Below are 18048 nucleotides of genomic sequence, written 5' to 3' on the forward strand. Positions count from 1 at the left end.
CCATTGGTCATTGTGTTGTCATTTATTGGGTGGGCAATATTGTGATCTGCTTAACCCTTAGTCCATGAGACTTTTTCAATCTTCAATCTTGGAAATCTTCAGTGTGGGTCTTTAAGAGGTTTACTTAAATACAAACCTTTACTTATTTATTTGAGAGAGAAAAAGAGGCAGAGAGAGGGAGAGAGAATGGTCACGCCAAGGTCTCCAGCCACTGCAAACAAACTCTAGACATATACATCTAGCTAACGTGGGTCCTGCGTAATCAAGTTGAACCTGGGTCCTTTAGCTTTGCAGGCACATGCCTTAACCGCTAAGCCATCCCTTCAGCCCTATTTTTGTTTTTTTGAGGTAGGGTCTCACTCTAGCCCAGTCTGACTTGGCATTCACTATTTAATCTCTGCCTCCTGAGTGCTGGGATTAAAGGCGTGTGCCACCACACCTAGCTAATACCTCATCATTATTAGAGTTTTGACTATGGCCAGAGACTTTCAGAAAGTACAGTAATGAGCAGTTAATGAAATATCTTACTCTGGATCTGTTATATCATATGAGAAGGAAAGGATTAGGATTTAGGAAGAAAATCCTGGGGTTGGGGAGGCCTGGGGAGATGGCTTACTGATTACGCCACTTACCTGCAAAGCATAAGAACCTAGGTTCAGTTTCCCAGATCCCACATGAGCCAGATGGGTGGCACATGCCTTTAGAGTTTGTTTGCAGTATCTGGTGGCCATGACGCACCCATTCTCTCTCTCTCTCAAATAAGTAAAAAAAATAATAAATTTTTTTAAAAGAAAGTAAATCCAACATCAATTCATGGGTAAATACTATATTTCATGTTATAGCTCATGTTAATCTCCACAAGTTTGTCACAGGGCCTGCAGACACATGCACCACCTTGTGCATCTGGCTTACATCGATCCTGAGGAATTGAATCTGGGTCCTTATGCTTTGCAGGTAAGCACCTTAAGCACTGAGTTATCTCTCCAGCCCATGCCTGAATTCTTTAAACTAGTAAACAATTTCAGGAGAGGAATCCAGCTGTGTCTGACTTGTTCTTTTTACTTCAGTTCAATTGTGTTTAACTCTTGGAAGCCAATTCTGTACCTCCCTTCTTTTTCTCAAACTAAGGACTCTTTTGAGGGCTGGAGGAATGGGTTAGTGGTTAAGATGCTTGCCCAAAAAGCCAAAGGACCCAGGTTCTATTCTCCAGAGCCCACGTAAGCCAGATGCAGAATGTGGCAAATGCCCTAGGCTTCAGCAGAGGTGCTGCAGCTCATGCCTCTGTTGTCACAGCTACATCCCATCCTGACAGGTGTCATTACTACTTTGTTTTGTCTGGGACAGAAAGCAAAACATGGTAGTGTGGCTCTTACCCTAATGGCTCCTAGGCAGGTACAGTGGTCGTAGGAAGCGGACATAATATAGTGGGAAAGTTGCTTTTTCTGGTCTCTTTTGCTAGGATGAAGGTAACTTGTGTGGGGGTGAGATTGCAGAGGACTGGATGCTGCTGCCAACACATTGCACACACATCCCCAGTGCTCAGACTGACCAGCTGCCACTCCCCTCCATCTGCCATACTTAGTGATGGGCTGCAAATTTGCACACATAAATTCTCAGGAAGAGTTTGCTCATGGGTCACCTCACAATATTCTGTACTCACTAAAGGGATTTGATGGATTTCAGCACAAAAGAGTAACTTGGGCTGGAGAGATGGCTTAGCGGTTAAGTGCTTGCCTGTGAAGCCTAAGGACCCCAGTTCGAAGCTGGATTCCCCAGGACCCACGTAAGCCAGATGCACAAGGTGGCGCATGCATCTGGAGTTTGTTTGCAATGGCTGGAGGCCCTGGCATGCCCATTCTCACTCTGTCTGCCTCTTTCTCTGTCACTCTCAAATAAATAATTAAAAAAATAAAAAAAAAATAACGAGTGGGATAGCTAAGACCTGTCGAATCTTGCTGTCACCAGAGTAAATAACGTACCAGATTGTTGTCATGGCGAAGCCAACTATTGCCTTATTTATTCCCCTCTCTTACAGCAGTTAATTATTTCCATGGTTATCATGCAAGAGGCATTGCCCTTGAGCTAAAACACCATTGTTTATTAAGCAGCTATTATTAAACATTTTATGAATATACACTAATCTGAGATATTAAAAATGTACACCTGAATTAGGTATGCAGCTGTTGTTAAAAAGGTTAAGTTAGTTTTCTCTAACGTGTCCTTGACCTTTTAGCTTGAATATTTTTTTATTTTAATTTTTTTCATGTTTTGTTTTGTTTTTTTCAAGGTAGGGTCTCTATTCTAGCTCAGGCTGAACTGGAATTTACTCTGTAGTCTCAGGGTGGCTGTTGCAGTCCGGTTCATATTGCTGGTAGAAATCACCCAACTAAGAGCAGCTTCTGGGAAAGAGATATTTTGGCTTACAGGCTTGAGGGGAAGCTCCACGATGGCAGGGGAAAACGATGGTATGAGCAGAGGGTGGACATCACCCCCTGGCCAACATAAGATGGACCACAGCAACAGAAGGGTGTGCCAAACACTGGCAAGGGGAAACTGGCTATAATACCCATAAGCCCGCTCCCAACAATATACTTCCTCCAGGAGGCGTTAATTCCCAAATCTCCATCAGCTGGGAACCTAGCATTCAGAACACCTAAGTTTATGGGGGACACCTGAATCAAACCACCACATTCTGCCCCAGGCCCCCATAAACTGATATCCATACATGATGTAAATTACAATGCATTCAGTCTGACTTTAAAAGTCCCCATAGTTTTTATCAATTCCAATGATGTTCATACATCCCTGTAGTCCAAGATCTTTACACAATGACCCTCTTTCCAGCATTTCTTATACTCCACAATACCAGGTAGGGTGCCAATTTGTTAATCCGGGGGAATAAAGCAGACTTTGAAGAGCAGGACACTCCTTGAGCACTCAGGCCCCTTCAAAAGTCTACATTCTTGTTGCCCCACCGCAGGTCAGCTAGCCCAGTCTCAAAGGTTATATAATCTCTCAGTTGCAGCTGAATGGTCAACAGTTCACCCAAAGATTTTTCTTTCTGTGCCATATCCCTCTGCACACACCAGTTCATTTCTACGCAAAGCAACCCTGCACAACTTCTCAGGACACGGGCATAAGAGCAAGCTTCTCACACAAACTGGTAGCCCAGTCCAAGCAAAGCTCTTTCTCACCCTCATAAGCCAAACCTCACAGTCCATAGTTCTTACTGCATTCAGGTCTTGCAGCTCAGACCAGAATAGTCCACCAAGCTGTACTTACAGCACTGCAAGGCATCTCTTAGGCCAAGGTTTCAAATCCTCCCACATTCCTCTTGAAAATCAGCTCCAAAAGGCCGAAGCCACACAGTCAGGTGTCTAGCAGCAATCCCACTCCTCGGTACCACTTCACTGTTGCAGTCTGGTTCACATTGCTGGTAGAAATCACCCAACTAAGAGCAGCCTCTGGGAAAAAGAGATTTATTTTGGCTTACAGGCTCGAGGGGAAGCTCCACGATGGCAGGGGAAAACAATGGCATGAGCAGAGGGTGGACATGACCCACTGGCCAACATAAGGTGGACCACAGCAACAGGAGGGTATGCCAAACACTGGCAAGGGGAAACTGGCTATAATACCATAAGCCTGCCCCCAACAATACACTCCCTCCAGAGGCATTAATTCCCAACTCTCCATCAGCTGGGAACTTAGCATTCAGAACACCTAAGTTTATGGGGGACACCTGAATCAAACCACCACAGTGGCCTTGAACTCACAGCAATCCTCCTACCTCTGCCTCCCAAGTGCTGGGATTAAAGGTGTGCACCACCATGCCTGGCTTAGCTTGAATATTATGTTTACTTTTAACCAAGTGTAGACCTCTTAAGGAGATATTAAATTCAAGGTCAAAATGTGTCCCTTGACTGACACCTGTAAGAAGTTTAGAAGACCTTTTTGGTTGTGATTACTATTTTCAATAAGACTGTAAAATGAAGTTCATTTTTATCAGAAATTAAGATGGAGGTCATAGAAGTTCATAGAGAAATGGCTCTCCTATGACTTCCATTACCATTTCTGGCTTCCAGAATATGTGAAAGGAACCCTGCTCTTTCTCAAAAGGAAGGATTCCTCTATTGTGTCACCCCCACCTCATCCTTGCTGATGACAGTCACTGAGGCCTTCCCATCTGCACCCACCTTGAGTCTCCTCCTAGAGCCAAATGGCATGGGTGCATCCAGTTTCTGATTGTGCTGCTGCTGTGGCTGAGACCTGAAGGAGATGCTACTCAGAGACCATGCTTCAGGGCTGGTTTACTCCCGCACCCCTGCTGGTTGGGTTTGTCTGCATTTCTAGATAGATTCCATTTTTTAATGGAGAATGGAATTTCAAGGGGGGAAAGAGGGGAAGGGAAGGTATTACCATGGGATATTTTTTATAATCATGGAAAATGTTTTAAAAATTTGAGAAAAAATAAAATAAGATATATATACATGATGGGCTAGAGGGATGGCTTAACAGTTACAGTGTTTGCCTGCAAAGCCAAAGGACCCAGGTTCGATTCCCCAGGACCCATGTAAGCCAGATGCACAAGGGGGCACATGCGTCTGCGTCTGGAGTTCATCTGCAGTGGCTGGAGGCCCTGGTGCACCCATTCTCTTTCTGTCTCTCTCCCTCTTTCTCTGTCAAATAAATAAATAAATACAAATAAAATATTAAAAAATAAATATATATATATGAACCAAAAAATGGCCATGAATTAAAATTCTGGAAAACTTATTGTTCTGTTCTTGTTAAAACAGGTAGCAGTTTCTTCCTTGGCTCTTTTGACCTATTATTTGTCAATGGTACAGCTAAGCAATCAATAAATAATTTAAATGTGAACGTGTTGGGGGAGCTGTGGCGAGGACCAGGAATACTAACCTATAACGTGAAGATCACATGCAGACAAGAGGCTTTTCCCACCCACCAGCGCAGCTGGAACGATGGAGGCAGTCTGGTGCCTGGGGTGCTTGTTTGTTGGGAGGCGTGGTAAACTGGCCTTGGTGTCTGCCCATCTCATTGATTAATCCAGGGAAACAGACTGGCAGTAGGAATACCTACTGACCTGGGGCACAGCGCCACTAGTGTTGGCTCTTTCCTTAAGCCCTTGGTGACATGTGAATTACTCCTTTGTATTTAGGGTGTGTTCTCTCACTCTAGAACATTGTGGTTAATGAGAAATAAATCGTACAAATAAAAAAAATGTAGAAATGCATCTGGAGTTCATTTGTGACAGCTGGAGGATCTAGTGTGCCCCCCCTTCAAATAAATAAAAATTTTTAAAAAGAGGAGTCTCTTTTTATTTATTTATTTGAAAGTGACAGAGAGAGAGAAAGAGGCAGCTAGAGAGAGAGAGAATGGGTGTGCCAGGGCCTCCAGCCACTGCAAACAAACCCCCTTGTGCATTTGGCTAACATGGGTCCTGGGGAATTGAACCTCGAACCAGGGTCCTTAGGCTTCACAGGCAAGCACTTAACTGCTAAGCCATCTCTCCAGCCCAGAAAAAGAGGTGTCTCTTGAAAACCCTCTGCCTCCCAAGTGCTGGAATTAAAGGCATGTGCCAGCATATCCATCTTGCAAAAAACATTTTTTAAAATTTTTTGTTTTATTTTTATTTATTTATTTGAGAGTGACACAGAGAGAAAGAGACAGAGAGACAGAGAGAGGGAGAATGGGCGCGCCAGGGTTTCCAGCCATGGAAAAGAACTCCAGATGTGTGTACCCCTTTGTGCATCTCGCTAACATGGGTCCTGGGGAATTGAGCCTTGAACCGGGGTCCTTAGGTTTTACAAGCAAGCGCTTAACCACTAAGCATCTCTCCAGCCCCACAAAAAAAAAAAAGAAAAAATTAAAAGCTGTGTGTGGTCACATACATGTATAACGCTGGGGCTGAAGAGAATAACAGAGCTCATGGGTCAGCTGACAGAAAAACATAGGACCTCTGGGTTCAGTAAGAGACTCAGGAGGCAGAGGTAGGAGGGTCACTGTGAGACTATATAGTGGATTCAGGTCAGCCTGGCCTAAAGGAAAAACCTACCTCAAAAAAAAAAAAAAAAAAAAAAAAAGACTTAAGGAAATAAAGCAGAAGAGCTATAGAGGAGGACACCAATTTCTCTGTCCTGCACACAGGCAAGTGTATACAGCACATACCATACACACTATACACACTCAAAAAGGAAAAAAGACAACAATAAAACAAGGGCTGGAAACATGGCTTATTGGTTAAAGGCACGTACTTGAAAAGCCTGATGGTTAGTGTTCTATTCCCTAGTACCCATGTAAAGCACAAACTGGCACCTGCATTTGGAGTTTGTTTGCAGTGTCAAGACATCCTGGCATGCACATATTCATTAATGAACTCATTCATTCATCCATTCACTCATTCTCCTTGCAAATAACAAATATTAAAAAAATAAAACAGGGTTTGGAGAGATGGCTTAGTGGTTAAGGCACTTTCCTGCAAAGCCAAAGGATACTAGTTTGACTCTAGGACCCACATAAGCCATATGCACAAGGGGGCACATACGTCTGGAGTTCATTTACAGTGGCTAGAGGCCCTGGTGTGCCCATTCTCTCCTTCTCTCTGCCTCTTTCTCTCTCTAAAGAAATAATAAATAGGGCTGGAGAGATGGCTTAGCAGTTAGTTAAGTGTTTGCCTGTGAAGCCTAAGGACCCCAGTTCGAGGTTCGATTACCCAGGACCCACGTTAGCTAGATGCACAAGGGGGCGCACGCGTCTGTAGTTTGTTTGCAGTGGCTGGAAGCCCTGGCGTGCCCATTTTCTCCCCTCCCCCGCCTCTTTCTTTGTCTGTCACTCTCAAATAAATAAATAATAAACAAAAAATTTAAAAAAAGATGTGAAAACTGTGGACAATATTTGCCTGCTAACCTCCCTAGGTTATTAAAAAAAGAAATAATAAATAAATAGATAATAAATAAAACAGCTGGAGAGATGCCTGTGAAGCCTAAGGACCCATGTTCGACTCTCCATATCCCTAGTAAGCCAGAAACAAAGGTGAAGCAAGTGCAAGGTTGCACATTCCCACTAGGTGGCACAAGCTCCTGAAGTTTTTTTCTTTTTAAGATTTTACTTTTTTATTAGAGAGAGAGAAAGAGCACATCAGGGCCTCTAGCCACTGCAATTGAACTCCAGATGCATGTGCTACTATGTGCATCTGGCTTACATGGGATCTGGAGAATCAAAGCTGGGTCCTTAGGTTTCACAGGCATGTGCCTTAACTGCTAAGCCATCAGTCCAGCTCAAGCTCCTGGAGTTCTATTACAGTGCCTGAAGCCCTGGTGCACCAACTCTCTCTCTCTCTGTCTCTCTCTAAAAAAAAAAAAAAAAAAAAAAAAAAAATTTTTGAAAAACAAAAGTTGAGCATGGTGGCACATGCCTTTAACCCCAGCACTTGAGAGGCAGAAGTAGGATTGCTGTGAGTTCAAGGCCAGTCTGAGATGAGAGTGTATTTCAGGTGAGCCTGGGCTTCAGTGAGACCCTACCTCAAAAATAAATAAATAAATAGACAAGATTTTGAGCTGCAAGATGGCTGGGAATAGAAATTGTAGTCTTGTCTGGGCATGGTTGTGCATGCCTTTAATTCCAGGGGATTGCCATGAGTTTGAGGCCAGCCTGAGACTACGAAGTAAATTCCAGGCCAATCTGGACTAGAATGAGAATCTACCTCAAAAAACCAACCAAATAGGGCTGGAGAGATGGCTTAGCGGTTAAGCGCTTGCCTGTGAAGCCTAAGGACTCCGGTTCGAGGCTCGGTTCCCCAGGTCCCACGTTAGCCAGATGCACAAGGGGGCGCACGCGTCTGGAGTTCGTTTGCAGAGGCTGGAAGCCCTGGCGTGCCCATTCTCTTTCTCTCCCTCTATCTGTCTTTCTCTCTGTGTCTGTCGCTCTCAAATAAATAAATTAAAAAAAAAAACCAACCAAATAAACAAACAACAACAACAACAACAAAAGGAAATTGTAGTGTTGGGAAAAGCAAGGTGATAGCTCTCTTAGCTGATATGGGAGATGTGCTGCTAAGCACCCTCCCCCCACTTAACCTTGAACTGAGTTGTTGGTTGTTGGGCCATTTTGAACATCCAGAGGTAATACCAGATGTGAGGCTGCAGATTTCAAAGATGACATAGAAATATAATGCTTGAGAGATAAGCATAACTCTGCTACAGTGGTGATAAAAGGACAACTAAGCATGGAAAACAACTAGGGGATTAAAGTCAATCCTGAGGCTGGAGGGGTGGCTCAGTGGTTAAGGCATTTGCCTATAAAGCCAAAGGACCCAGGCTCAGTTCCCCAGTGCCCACATAAAGCCAGATAAGCAAAGTGGCCCATGCATCTGGAGTTCATTTTTAGCAGCTAGAGATCCTGGCACGTCCATTCTCTCTGTCGCCTCTTTTCTATCTCCCTCTCTGCTTTCAAATAAATAATTAAAACATTTTGAAAATAGAAGAAATACAGATGGCCTATAAATATCTAAAAGTACTTTTACATCCTTAGCCATCAAGAAAATGCAAATTAAAACTACTTTGAGATTCCATCTTACTCCTGTTTGAATGGCTATAATGTTGGCAAGGATGTGGAAAAAGCGGAAACCTCGTACATTATTGGTGGAATTTTTTCTTTTTCAAGGTAGGGTCTTGCGCTGGCATCGACTGTACTATCAGGCTGGCCTCCAACTCACAGTGATCCTTCCACCTCTGCCTTCCAAGTGCTGGGATTAAAGGTATGTACTTCCATGCCTGGCCTTTTTGGTAGAAATTTAAACTGATACAGCCACTGTGGAAATCAGTGTGTTTCCTAAGATAGCTAAAAATAGATTTACCATGTGACCCAGCTATACCACTCCTTGGCATATAGCCTAAGGGCGTACTCACTATCTTAAAAATACTTGCTCATCTATGTTTATTTGGCTTTATTCACAATATCTAGGAAATGGAAGCAACCTAGATGTCCTTCAACTGATGAATGAATAATGGAGATATGGTACATTTATACAATGGAGTTCTATTTAGCAGTAAAGAAAACTGAATTTTTTGAGATTTGCTGGGAAATGGAGGGATCTGGAAAGAACTATACTAAATGAGGTAAGCCAGGCTTATAAAGTCAAATCCTGCATGTTCTCTCTCATATGTGGGTCCTAGCTCCAAATGTTTAGAGTTGTGAGATGGAGTAAAAGTAGTAAAGACCAGGAAAATAGAAAGAGGCTATAAAGGAGGGAGGAGAGGAGGTGAGGACTTAAGTGGAGGGTATTATGGATATTTAAGTAGAGGAACAGTTAGTTTACTGGGGGTGGAATGGCCTAAGTAGGCTCAAGGGAAGGGATTGAATAAAGGAAGGGTAGGAGGAGCGTTAATCAAAATTCAAGATGTAGCTGGACGTGGTGGCGCACGCCTTTAATCCTAGTACTCAGGAGGCAGAGGTAGGAGGATCACCATGAGTTTGAGGCCACCTTGAGACTTACACAGTGAATTTCAGGTAAGTCTAGGCTAGAGCAAAACCCTACCTGGAAAAAAAAAAATAACAACAACAACAAAAAACCCCTAAAATGCCATGAATAAGCCATATGAAAATCTACTTCTTTGGATAATGCTGCACCCAGAAGCCATAGATTGTTACTAGAAAAAGTTCAGTGCCAAGGGTGGGATATCTTCCAGGAAGTTACTGGCCAGGGAGACCTCTAACGCCCCCAAAACATTATAGGCCATTGCCAATGCTCTGGTTGCCCACCAGAACCAGACAGTAAGACCCTATTGCTGAACACTCACATGCTCGTGCTACATGCAGGTCACTGAGTAATCCAGCTGGATCTGAGCTGAAAACTTCCTCCCTGTTGACTACCTGTCAGAAAGCTGGAAGGAACTATGTTGCATGTAGTCCTTTGAGAGAGAAGTCATCAACAGTGTTAACCAGCAGTGGGCCCTGTAAGCCGTAATGTGCCAGACCAAATGTGTCAACTAGTGTAATTGTGGTATGTCTATTATGAGCAAAATCATCTGCTCTCTTAATTGGACTGGAGGTTGTCTCCATGGAAGCAAGTACATGCCTGGTACTAGAAACATAATTAAAAGCCCTTATGGCAGGCTAGAGAGATGGCTTAGCGGTTAAGGTGATTGCCTGTGAAGCCAAAGGATGCAGGTTTGATTCCCCAGTACCCATGTAAGCCAGAAGTACAAGGTGGCACATGCATCTGGATTTAGTTTGCAATGATTAGAGGTCCTGGTGTGCACATTCTGGCTATCTGCCTCTCCCTCTCTTTTTCTCTCCCGCTGTTTCTCAAATAAATAAATTATATAGATAGATAGATAGATAGATAGATATAGTTTTTTTCGAGGTAGGGTTTCTCTCTAGTCCAGGCTGACCTGGAATTCACTATGTAGTCTCACGGTGGCCTTGAACTCCTCCCTCTGCCTCCTGAGTGCTGGGATTAAAGGCATGTGCTACCATGCCCAATAATGAAATGTTTTATTTGTTTTTAAATTTTATTATTTATTTGACAGAGGAGGGAGGAAGGGGGGGGGGAGAGAGAAAGAGAATGGGTATGCGAGAGCCTCCAGCCACTGCAAATGAACTCCAGATGCGTGTGCCCCCTTGTGCATCTGGCTAAAGAAGTGTGTCCTGGAGAATTGAGCCTGGGTCCTTTGGCTTTGCAGGCAAATGCCTTAACAGATAAGCCATCCCTCCAGCCCAGTAAAATATTTTTTAAAGAACCGATGGCAGGGTGGGGGTGGGGGGGGTGTCAGGAGCCCTAGAGGAGTTGCTGTTGCCTGGCTAAACACATATATTATGCCACCAAAAGGCTCTATGAGCAGTTTTTAAAAATGTTTATAACTATATATTAATGTTACTCTCACTTTTGGTTAGAGAAGCTTTTCTTTTCAGATGTTGATGACCACTGGAGTAACTCAAAAGTCACCATAGTGCTTAGTAGAATTGACACTAGAGTGTTCAGCACTGAGACTTCTCTTATCACACCCTCCAAGGCTCAGGGTCCATTGTGGAAGAGGTGGCACGAAGAATGCAAGAACCAAAGGAAGGGTCAGATTGTTTACAATGCACTCCTCCAGACACAAAATGGCCTTGATATTCATGATGTTGCAGTGCTTGACACTATCTACACAAGATCTTCATAATAGAAGATGATATCAACATAAGAGAGAGACTAATTGGAAAGGGGGGGATTTGTTGGACAGTGGATTTGAGAGGGGGAAAATGGGAGTCGGACTGATCATGATTTATTGCTTATACTTTTAAAAATACTGCACAATTTTTGTCTTTCTTCTTTTGGCTTTTCGAGGCAGGGTCTCACTATAGCTGGAATTCACTATGTAATCTCAGGGTGGCCTCGAACTCACGGTGATCCTATTACCTCCGCCTCCCAAGTGCTGGGATTAAAGGCATATGCCACCAAGCCTGGTTACTGCATAATTCTTATTTTGGAATCCTTTGGGATTTCTTTAGCTAGTGCTGGACTAATTAGCAAATTATCATTAAGATACTGACCCATAACCGAATCATTATAACAGAACTTTGTTCTATTCTTTCATTTTACACTGAAGCAAAAAATAATCTGAATTGATATCGACTTCCCTATTTGATGTTGTTTTGTGCATTCCTCAGATAAATTATTTAAAACAAAAACAATATTCAGCCGGGTGTGGTGGTGCACGCCTTTAAACCCAGTACTCAGGGAGGCGGAGGGAGGAGGATCCCTGCGAGTGCGAGGCCACCCTGAGACTACATAGTAAATTCCAGGTCAGCCTGGGCTTGAGTGAGACCCTACCTAGAAACTCCCTCGCCCCCCCCAAAAAAAAAACAATATTCAATGCTTCTGCCGCACCTCCCCCTCTGCCGGGTCCAGTTCTTGTAGGCGCTTACACATCATTCAAACTTAAGACCTCATTGAAGTGCCCAGAATGGTGTTACCCACGCAGCCATTTAACATATTCATTGGCCAGAACAAATTGCAGACAGTAAACGAATTAAAAAAGTCAATCGGTTTCCCTTGTGACTGGAATGAGGCAGAGTTTCTGAGGCCTTTTAATTACCCCTTGGTTTCCTCAATCACTGGTAGACACGGTCACGTCTGACCTAGCCGTTGCTACTTCGGCTGACTCAACAGCCCAGGCCTGGAGGGACCAGGCGGACTTCCCTGAAGGGCCCTAGGGAATGCGTTTTGAAAATGGAATTTTCTGTGGCGGAAGCGTGGCGGAAGCGAGCCAGCCAGGTCACCGCCAGCCTGGCGAGCGTGCGCGGACTCCGAACCCCGCCATCCCTCCCCTCCTCTCCCCTCCCCTCTCCAACGTTCTGAAGCCCGCACGAAGGGCGCGCTCAGGGCGGGGCGCCTAGGTCAGCACGTTCGCGAGCGCCCCCTCCCGAGCCACGCCCTGGCTTCGCGCACGCAGCGGGTCGGCCCTCCGGCGGGCGCGGGGCGGGGCGGAGCTGGGGACGGAGACATCTGGTTGGTTGGCGGGCCTCAGGGGGCGGGGCGAGCGCGCGCACCGACGCTTCCTCGCTGTGCGTGGCCTCCGCGCGCGCGCGCGCGCGGCTGATCGGCCCGCGGCGGCGCTGCGCGGTTCAGGTTCGGGGCCCGGCATGGCGGGGGCCGGGGCCAGGCCGGGCCGGACCCGGACCTAAATGCCTCTGCTTCTCTACGCGCTGTTGGTCTTGCTGCTGGTTGCGCTTAGCGCACTCTTCCTAGGCCGGTGAGGAGGGTGGTGGTGGTGGTGGGGGCGGGGGCGGGGGCGGGGGCGGGGGGGCTTCCAGCCACCGAGGAGGGGGATGGGGAAGGGGGGGCGCGCGCCAGTGAGGCGCGGGGGTGATCGAGGAGGGGTCACGTGAGGAGGGCAGGGGGGGCGCGCGGGGGCGCGCGGAGCTCTTTGCAGGAGAGACCGCGGGCTAAGGGGTGGGTGACAGACCGAGGGATAGGCGGGGCTGGGAGGTAATGCAGAGACCGGAAACTAAATAGGTGTGTGAGGAGGGGGGACCTCCCTGGGTGGTCTCCCTTTCCTGCTCCGCACGCCCTGACATGGCCCCTTCGCCGAGCGCGAAGGGCACCTGCAGCCTCTTCCTGGAGAAGGAGACGTCAGGAGGACTGGCTGTCCCGAGGAGGAGAAGCCATCCGGCTGTTGTGACCTCTCTGTGCCTTCTCACGGGCACTTGTCTGTAGAGTAGGGGCGAAGATAGAAACCCTCTAGGGAGTGTGCATTGACACATTTAATACAGCTGTCTCCATTCGAACTCCTGTTGGGGCCTTTTGTTTTGTTTTGTTTTATTTTGTATTTAAACACCTAGGGTTCCTAGATATTTGAGGACCGTTTTTATTTGTCCTCGTCTTAAGAGGGTTGGGTTAGCTTGTCTGGTTTTATATATATACAGAGAGAGAGAAGAATGGGGGGTTGCTATGATCTTGATTAATGTGGCTGAAAGTGTATGACATAGAGGTGTATTAGGAAATAGGAAGGTTGCTCAGAAAAACCCGCCTTCAGGACATAGCCTTTTTGCAAGGCTATTTCTGTGACTAGCAGAGGTGTGGAATCCTTAATTGGTAGAGGGTCCCAAAAACTCTCAGTGATTTTTTTTTTTTTTCCTGCAGGTGGCTTGTGGTGCGATTGGCCACCAGGTGGTGTCAGCGGAAACTGCAGGCAGAGCTAAAGATTGGCTCCTTCCGCTTTTTTTGGATTCAGAATGTCAGTCTTAAGTTTCAGCAGCACCAGCAGACAGTGGTGAGTTCTGGGAATCTCTGTGTAGTAGCCTAGGTAATTCCACCCTTGTTATTTATTTGCCAAGATGTTCTTAGAGGTATGTGGAGATTGATACAAGTCATTTAGTTACGATTGTTTATAGGGCTGCAAAGATTGCTTAAGTGGTTAAGGCGCTTTCCTGCAAAGCCAAAGGACCTAGGTCAATTCCCCAGGACTCACTTAAGGCAGATGTACAAAGTGGTGCATACATCTGGAGTTCCATTTGCAGTGGCTGGAGGCCCTAGCAAGCCCATTCTCTTTCTCTTTACTTACAAATAAATAAGAGAAATAAAAAAAAAAAATTGTTGCTGGACGTGGTGACTCAAGCATTTAATCCCAGCACTTGGGAAGCAGAGGTAGGATTGTTGTGAGTTTGAGGCCAGCCTGAGACTACATAGAGTGAATTCCAGGTCAATCTGGACTAGAATGAGACCTTATCTCAAAAAAAAAAAAAAAAAATCACAAAAAAAAATTAATAGCAGGAGCTGGGGATATGGCTTAGTGGTATGGAACTTGCCTATCATATGCTAGGATCTGGTTTCAATTTTCAGTCCCCTTCCCCCCCCCAAAAAAAGTTTATAGGGCACAGAATGTTCAGGGCATGTAAAAAAGATATGGAAGGGTTGAAGAGATGCAAAGCCAAAGTGTCCAGGTTTGATTCCCCAGTATCCTTGTAAGCCAGATGCACGAGGTGGTGCATGTATCTGGAATTTATTTGCAGTGGCTGGAGGCCCTGGTGTGTCCATTCTCTCCTGCTCTCCCTTCTCTCAAATAAATAAAATATTTTTTGCCGGGCGTGGTGGCGCACGCCTTTAATCCCAGCACTCGGGAGGCAGAGGTAGGAGGATCACTGTGAGTTCAAGGCCACCCTGAGACTACAGAGTTACTTCCAGGTCAGCCTGGACCAGAGTGAGACCCTACCTCGAAAAACCAAAAAAAAAAAAAAAAAAAAAAAAAAAAAAAAAAATTTTTAAAGATATGGAAGAAAAGCATAGAAGAAAGATAATAGGAAATAGCAAAGCTTATTCTTCTAATTTGAGATGAAACAGGGCAGTATATCCACAAAAGAAAAACACCAAGTAAGTTTATTATGAGAATTATATGCAGAGCTGAGCAGAGGAACCAATGAAAACGGAGTTGGGCGTATTTAATAGGAGGACTGATAAATCTTCCTCTTTTCCTGTGAACCAGAGCCTTTTCTGGCTTGTCAAACTTCTACTCATTGCTTACTTAGCAGCTCATGTCCACAGCTTTCCTTCATATTGTTTGTAGGAAATTGACAATTTGTGGATATCCAGCAAACTCCTCAGCCATGATCTGCCGTGAGTACACTGTGTCCTCACTTTCCCTTGGAGAACATTTTGGGGAATTTTAGCCTAAGGAGGGAGGTAGGTTCTTGCTGGAGTCTCCCATTAGCCTGAGTGCTGTTTTGTAAGACATGCTGAAAAATGCTATGTGACTTCTTGTGGTTTGAGCTGTGCTGTTAGAGAGGTTGGGAGAACGAATGTGAGGAAGGGTAGGAAGATTGCTGTGAGGTTGATGAACCCGATAACCTGAGGCTTTTTTTTCTGGGCAGGCACTATGTGGCACTGTGCTTTGGAGAAGTACGCATCAGAACAGACCTGCAGAGGGTGTCCAGCCTGTCTGCCCCATTCTCCCAGAACACTGGGGTGGACCAAAAGGAGCTCTCCTTTAGCCCATCCTTGTTGAAGATCTTGTGCCAAGTAAGACTGTTTCTACTATCCTTGACTATTTTCTAGGCATGGCTGGCTTTGTTATGGTGGGTGGATTTTTCCACTATTTTTGGGACATAATGCTAAGATCTTTTCTCAGCTGGAAAGGAAGGGTGATGCCTTGACATTAATTACTGTTCATCCTTGCTCATTCCTTCCAGCTATTCTCCATTCATGTAGATGCTATAAACATCATGGTTCTCAAGGTGGCTACTTCCGAGTCCTTATGGCACATTCAGATCAGTAGAAGCAGATTTCTTTTGGATAGTGATGGAACAAGGTAAGCCCTGGCTACAAAGGGTCTGGAAGTACCAATCTTGTCTGGAGTTGCTTCAGGAAAAGTGGATGAAATGGTGGTCTTACCAAGGTGTCACATTTTTATCCCCTCCCCCCTTTTTTTGAGGTAGAGTCTCTAGCCCAGGCTGACCTGGAATTCACTATGTAGTCTCAGGCTGCCTCAAACTCACAGCAACCCTCTTATTTCTGCCTCCTACTGCTGGGGTTAAAGGCATGTGCCACCATACCTGTCAAGGCGTCACATTCTCATTCTGTGCAGTTTGAGTAGAGGGAAGATGAGGTGTTTATTCTTGTCTTTTCTAGCCAACAGAAGTGAACTGGAGATAAGTAGAAAGGAAAGGAGCTAAGTGCCTAATTTTCTTCCTTTCCCAGGCTAATCTGTGAGTTAAGTCTATCGAAGATCAACAGTAAAATTCTGAAGAGTGGTCAGCTGGTGAGTTTGCCATGGTTATTCTGATGCTTCATTTGCTTCTTGGCATAAGGTGCTTATATTTTAGATTCTGTGTCTTTTTGGGGCTCCTCAGGATTGTTTGTTTACCAGATTTTTTTTTTTTTAATATGGAATGCTTCATGAATTTGTGTGTCTTCCTTGTGCAGTGGCCATGCTAATCTTCTCTGTATCATTTCAATTTTAGTATGTGTGCTGCTGAAGCAAGCACGATGTTGTTTTTTTTTTTTTTTTTTTTGAGACAAAGTCTTGCCATGTAGCCCTGGCTGGCCTGACACTCGGTGCACAGCCCAAGGTGTCCTTGAGTTTGTGGCAGTCCTCTGAGTGTTGGGATTATAATTGTATGCCGCCATTGCCAGCTCTAGGCCATTGCTGTTTGCTCTATAACTCCCCACATACTCAGAGGCTTATTTTCTTTACAGGAGGATACATGCCTAGTAGAGATCTCACTAGCTCTGGACCTGTGTCTAAAAGTGGGCATTAGCAGTTGGCATCTGAAGGCTATCACTGTGGATGTGTGGACACTCCATGCTGAGCTACATGAAGGTCTCTTTCATAGTCAACTACTGTGTCAGGCCCCAGGCTGGGTGTCCAAACCTGTTCTTTGTTCAGGTAAAGTTCCAGTTATTGAGCTTCTCTCTTTAGTTCTTGAGTTATTTTAAAAGTAGAAAAACCAGTGGTTTCGCTATTCATTTAAATGTGTGTGCCATTAATCACCATGTTCTTGGACCCTGAGGATAGTTAGGGAAAATAGGGCATTTCTTTGTTGTGAGTGAAATAACTATTTAGGTGGGTCTCTGTCATGAATTACATCTGTGCTATGTGTCATAAATATATATTTCTAAATTATTTGCATTTTATAAATAAGGAAACAAGCCTAGAATAGCTAGCTAGGTAACTTAGCTGAGATCATACAGTAAAAATGATGTTTGAATTACTTGGCAGTAAAGTCTGTAGTCTTTCCATTATACAACGTGCTGCCCAGACTGTTTATGCTTTTAGAGTCTGAGGAAGGAAGTACATTAGGTACCTGCATCTGTGGTGACCTCTTAGGACATTTACTTAGCCTAGCCCACTTTTTGTGGGATGATGTTGCCAAAGGAGTAAGGCTTTTTGGAGGATTTGAGAGTGCTAAGGATTGATGTCTTTTATTTTTATTATTCATTCATGGTCCCAGAGGTGACAGAAAACTTAGCTGAGCCAACTCTGCCTGGTCTATACCTCCTCCAGCAGCTGCCAGACCAGGTCAAGGTTAAGATGGAGAACACAAGTGTGGTGTTGTCTATGAATAGTCAAAAGAGGTGAGATTTCTCCTGAGACAGTGTGGGGAGTGATAATGTGAGCTGTATGCCAAGATTGCTATAACCATTCTTGGCATCTGTACTGAGCTTATCTGGAAAGAGCTGGGAGAGGGGGGTTTGGAAGAATGGCATTCTCTGTCTTTCTGAGCTAGTATCTCTCTGGTCTAGGCACTTGACTTGGACACTGAAGCTGCTACATTTCCTGTACCACCGTGATGAGGATCAACTGCCCCTTCGAAGCTTCACAGCAAACTCTGATATGGCACAGCTGAGCACTGAACTCCTGTTGGAAGGTTCATGGGTGGGGGTACTGGTACTAAGAGAAGGGAGGCCAGACATTCTTAGTTAATACCCCACATTGTCTTCTTAATTTAATAACATTGTAACTGGTGTAGGGAAGGTGAGAACATACTGAGAGAAAATAATCCAAGTCACAAGTGTTCGTTAGTCTGTTCATCTTCTTGCTTGCTTTTGTCCCT

The 18048-nt window shown here is 44.9% G+C and overlaps 1 protein-coding gene and 1 non-coding gene across 2 annotated transcripts in view; one reads left to right on the forward strand and one right to left on the reverse strand.

Annotated features, from left to right (window-relative positions):
- The first annotated feature begins 12613 nt into the window (after positions 1-12613).
- The window catches only part of Kiaa0100 (KIAA0100 ortholog), a 44404-nt gene continuing 38969 nt past the window's right edge, over positions 12614-18048 (forward strand). The window contains exons 1-9 of the mRNA XM_045158111.1: positions 12614-12752; positions 13643-13772; positions 15063-15112; positions 15367-15514; positions 15685-15803; positions 16193-16253; positions 16691-16880; positions 17446-17569; positions 17738-17862. Of these exons, the coding sequence (XP_045014046.1) occupies positions 12685-12752; positions 13643-13772; positions 15063-15112; positions 15367-15514; positions 15685-15803; positions 16193-16253; positions 16691-16880; positions 17446-17569; positions 17738-17862 (1015 nt within the window). The 5' untranslated portion in view covers positions 12614-12684. The remainder of the gene's footprint in view (positions 12753-13642; positions 13773-15062; positions 15113-15366; positions 15515-15684; positions 15804-16192; positions 16254-16690; positions 16881-17445; positions 17570-17737; positions 17863-18048) is intronic.
- Positions 16373-16479, reverse strand: LOC123463729. Its single transcript, XR_006639117.1, has one exon. It is a non-coding gene; the product is annotated as a U6 spliceosomal RNA (small nuclear RNA).

Source organism: Jaculus jaculus, chromosome 9 (genome assembly GCF_020740685.1).
Source record: "Jaculus jaculus isolate mJacJac1 chromosome 9, mJacJac1.mat.Y.cur, whole genome shotgun sequence".
Lineage (NCBI taxonomy): Eukaryota > Metazoa > Chordata > Mammalia > Rodentia > Dipodidae > Jaculus > Jaculus jaculus.